General features: G+C 41.3%; 1 protein-coding gene across 1 annotated transcript; it reads left to right on the top strand.

The window, feature by feature from the left end:
- The first annotated feature begins 3,165 nt into the window (after nt 1–3,165).
- On the top strand, nt 3,166–7,302 carry LOC133500598 (DOMON domain-containing protein FRRS1L). Its single transcript, XM_061819497.1, has 5 exons — nt 3,166–4,799; nt 6,010–6,094; nt 6,191–6,329; nt 6,815–7,061; nt 7,130–7,302. Exons 1-5 carry the CDS (start codon nt 4,604–4,606, stop codon nt 7,300–7,302), a joined length of 840 nt encoding a protein of 279 aa, XP_061675481.1. The 5' UTR covers nt 3,166–4,603.
- The last annotated feature ends 1,738 nt before the right edge of the window (nt 7,303–9,040 follow it).

Genomic DNA, 9,040 nt, shown 5'->3' with positions numbered 1-9,040 from the left:
AGCTGCGAGTTGAGTCAATAAGTGATCCCCCCCCCCCACCCGTCTGATGCGCGGCGAGGGAGGGAGGACGCCCGGCGTCTGATTTACTCTCTCGGCCCACATGAAAAGAAACAAAGGCTCGGTTTCTTCAGACCCCTTCGCGGGGGATCGCTTAAGGACGGGGGGGTAGAGACGGCGTTGCGTTTAGGAAATGGAAATGTATGGAAGTAAATATGTGCCGCCGGGATTTGAAATAAAAAATTTGCCACTGAAAATGTTAGGTTGAAAAATTCCCGTTGTTATTTCTCGGGCGATTAATACCGGCAGATTAACTAACATACTCTTAAAACCAATTAACAATAATAAATTTGGGTGAGGCGGGGGCCCATGGCACGTATATTACACTTTTCAGTTGTTTTGTCAAGCCTATGTGAAAATGGATTATCTATCTATCTATCTATCTATCTGTCTGTCTGTCTGTCTGTCTGTCTGTCTATGTTTACATAGGTTCGGTTATACCGCATTAGTTAGCATTTTGATGCTCAAAGAATTTTGTCTTTTTTTTTCCCCTCAAATATTCTGAATACTTTTTTTGTAACATCGTCACATTATTCTTGTTTTGCAACATTCTCATAAATTGACATTTTCTCTTTCAAGAAGTTACGTCAGCATAAAAAAAAACAATTGTGTAAGTGGAACTTAAGTATTCCACCTATTTATTGTAGCGAAACAATTTTTTTTCCTTGAAAAATTAACTACCGTTTCCCCCACGTTTTTCCTCCTAATGACTTTCTGAAAAATGAAAAACAAATCTTCCTAAATGAAGAATCCAGTTTAATAAATTAGGGCCTTCAATTTTTCAGACAGGCAGCAAATGTACCACATTCTTGCTTTGAGACAATAGTTTTTTTTAAACGTTTTAAACTCTGTTTTCCAAAGTCCCATCGGGGGTGACTTTTGAAGGCAAATATGAAACACTCACTTCTTTTTGCGTTGACGTGATCTTTGACCTTTCATCAACCTGTAGTGAGAGCATTTCGGGTATCCATCGCCGATTGAGGAAAAGTAGCGTGTGTAATCAAAACAAATAGTGTGATTAATCTCAATTTACTACATGATTATTAATATTTTTTTTTGGTGTGTGTGTGATTAATCTCGAGTTAACACTTTAACTGTGACAGCCGCAATTAAACTTGAAGCAAATAAAAACACAGCATAAGGGAGGAATAATGTAAATGAAGGAAAGAACAAGCCCCGCAGCAGTCCTGCCAATTGCGGCCACACGTCACGCACATGTCAGAAAGCGCCACGGCTCGCCTCAAAAGAGGTTAGGAATCCGCTTTACCCATAAATGTCAGTGTCATAACAAGCCAGCAACCTGACATCAGGTGATCACAAGACTTGAGAATTTTACGATGTGCCTGATTGTTTGGATTATTCTATTTTACTGTCTGATTTTAAGGCGCCGGATCCATCAGAACATCTCGGCCTTCACCCCGCATGTCCCCGCATAGAGTTCGGCTCGAAGGCCCCCCCGTCGTAGAAGCGGTGCGAGCCGACGGTCGAGCGAACGTCCCCCGGCGTCCGCTCGGAGCAGCCCGTGGATTCGACTGAATCTGGCGGCCACTGTTGTGCTGTCACCGAGTCGTCTTGCCGGGCCCGCGAGAGACATCGCTGACATTTGGCCCGCCAGCCCGCTGCCGCCACAACCGCCTCATTGCCCCCTCCCCACGTCAGTCCTTCACCGTCTGGTGACGTGCAGTGCAAGGAAAGGTGTGTGAGCGCTGGCGTTAATGAGGGGCCCTTTAAGGCTATTAAGATAGGATTGCTGCGCCCAGAGTTCCTCATTATAGGCGCTGCCCTTACACAGAATGTTAATTGGCCAGATAGTGTTTAAAGGGATGAGGGACGCTCCTGAGTAGACATTATTATACAAGCCGTAAACAAATCATATTTGAGTCGACTGGGGAAAAAAAGGAGGCGTCGGTCAGATCCATTCGCATCAAAGGAGTCATATGATGGCGGTGATGATGTGGTTAAAAAAACACGTCATTCCTGTCCATGGGGTGGAATGTTCAAGAAATTCATATTGTCCACGGTTGGGAATTAAGTCGCGTCAGCGGGACACTAGCGCGACCTGCAGGTAAGAAGCTGAACTGCGCAGTTTCGATTAGTAACAACAATTATTTGCAACGTTTTTTTTGTTGTTGTTGTCCTTCAATTTAAGAGTGCTATCCCGTATTTTATTACCAAGTAAACGTGAAAAACCGAATTTTCAGTAAAATTTCTAATGAAAGATTTTCCCCAAATATTTCCATTTATTTATTTACATTTTTATATATTTATTTGTTCATTTATTTTAAACCCTTGAGTTTTTTCCCAATACGTATTTTCCCCGTATTTAAACATATTTTGCTACTGATAACGTTTGATGCTCATGACCTGGAGGGACGTTCAGTTTACAAGCGAAAGAATAGTAAATTAATTATTAAAAAAACATTTAATGGAATGCAAAATATCACTGTCAAAATGCCTCCTTGGATATTGTTATCGGAAAATTACCGTAGATAGATTTAGTCAGGTGACTCTCACAAATAACAGCAAAACGTTGCGATACATAATTTAATAGACGTCCATATTATTATTTTACTATAATATTTATATATATTCTCCCCAAAGATTTCATTTATTTTAAACCCTTGAGTTTTTCCCCAATACATATTTTTCCCGTTTTCAATATATTTTGCAACTGATAATGTTTGATGCTCATGACCTGGAGAGACTTTAAGTTTACAAGCGAAACAATAACAAAAATGTTTAATCGGTTTACTGGAAAAATAAGAAACATTTTGTTAATGAAGTGCAAAATAACTGTCAAAATTCCTCCTTACATATTGTTATCGGAAAATTATCTCCGGATTTGATCAGGTGACTTTCACAAATAGCAGCAAATCCTTGCCAATACATAATTTAATACACGTGCATCATATTATTATTTTACTGTAATATTTATATATAACACAATATTTTCCCCAAGTCTTTTCATTTATTTATTTATATATTTATTCATTTGTTTATTTATTTTAAACCATTGAGTTTTCCCCTCAATGTGTATTTTTCCCGTTTTCGATATATTTTGCTACTGATAATGTTGGATGTTCATGACCTGGAGAGACTTTAAGCAAAACAATCGTTGATTAATTAATTAGTAAAAAAAAAACATTTAATCGGTTTACTGGAGAAAAAAGAAACATTTTGTTAATTAAGTGCAAAATAACAGTCAAAATGCCTCCTTACATATTATTTAAAAATTACCTCCGGATTTAATCAGGTAACTTTCACAAATAACAGGAAGACGTTGCTCATACATAATTTAATACACGTGCCTCACATTATTACTATTATTATTTTACATCCGGCATACGCTACAATAAGATTTCTCGCAGCGTTATGTCGCCATCATGTGGACGAACTTTGAATGACATCCCAAATAAATGACATCACATTTTAAATCAAAAGGGAACATTTGAACGAGTGGACATATATTTTAATTAAATTAAACAAGTTCATAGTACCTTATTGAATAAACGAGATTTTTAATTATCCAATATTTAATAACTGGTTTACAACATACACATAGTACGTATAAAATTACGATTTTACCACCAGTGAGTACGTTTACACGCTTTGTAAATGTAATTATCCCGTAATGGATTTTAAGAATTATTATTAATATAATCACGGAAGATACCGTAAATATTGTGACGTGACTGAGCTGGAGATATCAAGGTTTTACGGTAGCATAATATTTAATGATTGTTTATTTTCAATTCCCTTTCAAATTGTGCATTTTGAGGTAGTCCCAATGATCATTTCATTAGGTACACCTGCGCAGCGCCTTCAAAAATTGAAATCATATCGTGACACTTTTGATCAACACTTGTCAAGCCAATAACGATTTACGATACAGTAATCGTTAGACATTTGGTGGGTTGTAAATTTGAATTTTTTTAAATTATATGTATTGGTCATGTAGCGGTCAAAAATAAAATATACATTTTTTTTAAATAATTGTTTACTGCTGTCCACTACAGATACACCCCTTCCCCATAAAAATAAAATAAAATAACATAAAAACAAAACTGTAAAACCATTCATTTAGCATGTTATTTATCAGGCCAAAGTGCGGTGACGCATTTCATTCTCATTGGAGGCCATGTTCGATTGAGAGGATGTGGACGAAACCATTTCATCCGGACCCAAAAAAAAAAAAAAAAAAAAAAGAATCTAACTCACTCAACATGAGGCGGAACCTTTTTTCGACCTCGCCAACGTCATATCGGCCAATCCGTGCGAATTAGACGGCGAGATGACAAATGCGCCTAATTTCTATCCGGGATTATCTTCGATATCACTCTGGGAGGGGGGTGGGGGTCCCCCATTATGGGTGCGATGATGCAATCCTGCTAATAAAAACCCGCTGACGACAACGACACGGGGAATAATGGACACCTGCGACGGGATTCTAACATTAAAAAATGACAATCCGCTCTGATTTACCGCCACCTTTGTAGTTTAGCGCGTATATCTAAAAAAATAATACTCATAAAATCGTAAAGCAGCCATGATTTTTGCGCTGTGGCCGCTGCTGATGATTCTCGCCGGCGGATGGCGGGGGGTCGCGCCGAGCCCGACCGACGAGGGAGCGCTGCGGGCCGGCCACGGGGAACACGGAGAGCCGGGCCACCGGGAGCGCCACAAGGACTCGTACAGCACCTTCGCGTCCGAGTTCTTCGAGTCCAGATATCTGTCTGATGACGGTCAGTACCCTCACCTCACAAATGTTGACGTTTGAGGGGAGCAGAAAACGCTGCTGGTCAGCACCCTGGCCAGTTCAAGGGGGGGACCCCCCATCCCCCCAACCAACCCCCTGCGCCTATTTCTGCATGTAAAAAAAAAAAAAAAAAAAAAAAAAAAACAAAACTAGCAAAATGTGAAACACTTTAACCAACCCAAGAAAGAGAATATATAATAACACAGGAAGTGATGTCACATATGACAAAAAAGTTTTGTCTCCATCTTAATTCATCTTGAATTGTTTCAAACATTCTATTTCTTTAGGATACATATTTTTGCTTCATTTTATTTCAAGAGCAATTGATTTTCTGAATGTGATACAGCATTATTGTCAAGTACTATTCATAATTCGAAAGAATACAGCTACACACATTTGCAGCTGCAATAATTATTTTCAGAATAATCTTCTTGTTTAATTTTTGGATTAATCAATTAAACTGATGAAAAAACCATTTCATTTCAATCACTTTATTCAAACAAACGACATTGTTTCAATTTGACATTGCAGAAAATGTACAAACAGGATTTGGTCCCATCCATCCATCTTCTTAGCCACTTATCCTCACAAGGGTCGGAGAGAGTGCTGGAGCCTATCCCAGCTGTCAACGGGTTATTAATGTTAATGGTGCATGTTCTTGGGATGTGGGAGGAAACCGAAGCTCCCTCTGAAAACCCACGCAGTGCACGGGGAGAGCATGCAAACTCCACACAGGCAGGGCCGGGATCGAACCCGGGGTCCTCAGAACTGTGAGGTCAACACTTTACCAGCTGCTCCGCCGTGCCGCCACTGGGCAAAAACAAGCTAGCCAAAAATGTTGCAAATTGTTTTCCAAAGTAAAAGTCGATGTTTGCACATGTCTTATTCCCATTAAACACTATATATAAAATCATATATCTTTCACGATCCTCAGAAAATGGATGCCAATATACATGAAAGGTAAATGCAAATGAATGTATACAGTATAAACATTTAAAAGTTGTAAAAGTTAAATGAAAATGTATTGAACTTAAAATATCACTAAAACTGATTTGTACAATAATTAGGAGGTGATTACAAACAATATTTGTTCTGCATTTGCATCAATGTACAGTTGACTTTCATCAACGTCATAACAATGATACGCAATTTTGATTTATTCATAAATACCCAATGCAGATTTGGCATATTTGCAGGTTATCCTTTTCCCACCGCCCCACCAGTGGACCCCTTTGCCAGGATCAAGGTCAGCGACTGCGGCGTGACCAAAGGGTGCATCAGGTGAGAGCGACCGCGTGTCCCTTTTTCCATTTTCATCCTCAAATAATAACATGACGCGTAGGTTCAATATGGAGGCCTGATGCGTTGTGCGGGTAGGTACGGAAAGCCCGGGTGCGACGCGGAGACGTGCGACTACTTCTTGAGTTACCGTCGCATCGGGATGGACGTGGAGTACGAGATGAGCGCCGACACCGACGGCTGGGTGGCCGTCGGCTTCTCCTCTGACAAGAAAATGGTACGCGTGAGTCCTTCGTCGTTCATAATTCCTTCTCACCTTGACAAAGGCAACAAATCCAGATGAAGAAAACAGCCCAAAATTGTGATGTTGGCGCAAAACATATTTCACTGCAGGGAGAGTGTTCTTTTTGTGTTTGTGTGGAATCACGGCCAAAAAGATGAACCTCGGTTTCTTCGCTCTGGTCTGATAAGATCATAAAGTTCACATTTCATACCGAACTGATTGATCGTACAGTGAAGAAAATAAGTATTTGAACACCCTGCTATATTGCAAGTTCTCCCACTTAGAAATCATGGAGGGGTCTTCAATTTTCACCGTAGCTTCATGTCCACTGTGAGAGAGATAATCTTAAAAAAAAAATCCAGAAATCACAATATATGATTTTTTTAAATGATTTATTTGTGCGATACAGCTGCAAATCAGTATTTGAACACCTGTCTGTCAGCTAGAATTCTGACCCTCAAAGCCCCCCCCCCCCGCAGGGAGGCGACGACGTCATGGGCTGCGTCCACGACGACAACGGCCGCGTGCGCATCCACCACTTCTACAACGTCGGCCAGTGGGCGAAGGAGATCAAGAGGAACCCGGCGAGGGACGAGGAGGGCATCTTCGAGAACAACCGCGTGACCTGCCGCTTCAAGCGCCCGCTCTACGTGCCGCGGGAGGAGACGCTAGTGGACCTCCACCTGTCCTGGTACTACCTGTTTGCCTGGGGCCCCGCCATACAAGGTGAGTTGGGGCCTTGCCAAGGTGGACGCCGTCGCCGTCTGCCATCACCCGCCTCTCTCGCCCCGCAGGCTCCATCACTAGACACGACATCGACAGTCCTCCGGTGAGCGAGCGCATGGTCAGTATTTACAAATACGAGGACATCTTCATGCCTTCCACGGCCTACCAGACCTTCAACTCGCCCCTCTGCCTGCTGCTCATCGTGGCCCTCACCTTCTACTTGCTGATGGGAACGCCGTGAAAACGGGGAGGGCGGGCGGGGAAGTCGTCGCAGCAATAAAACAACGCGTCACGTCTTTGCGTGCCCCCGCGCGGACGCGCTGCATTAGAATTTTTCATCAAAATATATCCATGTACTCTAACTCGCAGTATTCTTGAAACGCCAGTAGATCAAATCACGGCATGCACTCGGAAATTATTGCCCAGAGGAGCAGAAACGGAGCAGATGGCAAATATTTGCCGACTCATGATTAACTTGGCTGCGGGACATAAAGATAAAGCAGCCAATAAAAGCCTGCATCTTTTTTTTTTTTTTTTACTTGATCATCCTCTTCTTTGGTCTGCCTCATATTTGTGTCACCTAAGAAATTCATTCATTCATTCATTTTCCGAGCCACTTATCCTCACGAGGGTGCTGGAGCTTTATTGGGCAGGAAGCGGAGTGCACCCTGAACTGGTTGCCACCCAATCGCATTGCACTTGGAGATATCCATCCATCCATTTTCTTTTGCCGCTTATCCTCACGAGGGTATGCGGGGAGTGCTGGAGCCAATCCCATCTGTCATCGGGCAGGAGGCGGGGTACACCCTAAACTGGTTGCTAGCCAATCACAGGGCACATAGAGACAGACAACAGCCGCACACGCAATCACACCTAGGTGGAATTTAGAGTGTCCAATTAATGTTGCATGTTTTATGGGATGTGGGAGGAAACCGGAGTGCCTGGAGAAAACGCACGCAGGCACGGGGAGAACATGCAAACTGCTGGGATCGAACCTGGGTCCTCAGAACTGTAAGTCCAACGCTTCTCAGCTGATCCACCGTGCTAGCCTGCCACCTAACAAATTATATGATAAAATTGTTTGGAGTGACTTTTTTTTTTTTTTGCACCCCCATGTATGGTACTTCGCCTTTGTACGCACATCTGACTGTTTCATATTTTTCACTTTATTTTATTTATCTGTTGGGTTTGTGCAACGGTGTTGTGTTTCAAAATGAGAGCATCTGATAGATGACGTGCTAATTGCAATAATTTACAAGTATGTTGTAAAATGTCTAAAAGCCTGGATATGTCCAATTGAAAAAAATCTATGAAAAATAATTATTTTGTATACATTATGCAATTGTAATCCCTTCAGCGGATTTGATTTTTAGGGTTTAAAATTGTACGGTAAATAGTACATTATGTACAGTACAATACCTATACATGATAACAAAATTACAAATAAAATAGTGTATTACACTGTGTATTATGTGTTGTATTATTGTATAACTTTTACAAGGTCTTTTAAAATACATTGGAAAATTTTATGTTGTATTTATCTGTGCTCACATGCCATGTTTGCACATATAATGTGCCCATCCAAGAGGTTAAGCCCCCCCAACCCCAACTGTCGACAAAACCTAGTGACGACCCCGTAAAACCCCGTTTCCGACGATAACGTGGGTTTGCATTCAATAGTTTTGAGATCGTTTTCAAGGTCTAAATTTCGTCAGCGTGCCGCAACAACTCATTCCCCCAAGTACAAATGTGGATAATTTTTAAAATATCTGCTTCCACACATTACTATTCATATGTAGTTTAAATGTCTTACAAATAACGTAAAAAAGTAAAAAAAAAAAAAAGGACAATTAAAAAATAATCATGACGGTGTGAAGTTTTGCATGTGAACTACATTTCCCATGGAGCCCTTCGTCCGCGTGACGTCACGCCTTTTTTCCTTCCACACGCGGCAGGTGGCGTGACACGGGCGAGTCCGG

Source organism: Syngnathoides biaculeatus, chromosome 5, assembly GCF_019802595.1.
Source record: "Syngnathoides biaculeatus isolate LvHL_M chromosome 5, ASM1980259v1, whole genome shotgun sequence".
In the NCBI taxonomy this organism is placed as follows: domain Eukaryota; kingdom Metazoa; phylum Chordata; class Actinopteri; order Syngnathiformes; family Syngnathidae; genus Syngnathoides; species Syngnathoides biaculeatus.
This window is presented reverse-complemented; position numbering and strand designations above follow the sequence as displayed.

Excerpts from the sequence above, each read along its gene's own strand:
- LOC133500598 (XM_061819497.1), top strand. The coding sequence starts at position 4,604 with ATGATTTTTGCGCTGTGGCCGCTGCTGATGATTCTCGCCGGCGGATGG. Across the intron at positions 4,800-6,009 it reads CAGATATCTGTCTGATGACG|GTTATCCTTTTCCCACCGCC; the intron begins GTCAGTACCCTC and ends GCATATTTGCAG. Across the intron at positions 7,062-7,129 it reads CTGGGGCCCCGCCATACAAG|GCTCCATCACTAGACACGAC; the intron begins GTGAGTTGGGGC and ends CTCGCCCCGCAG.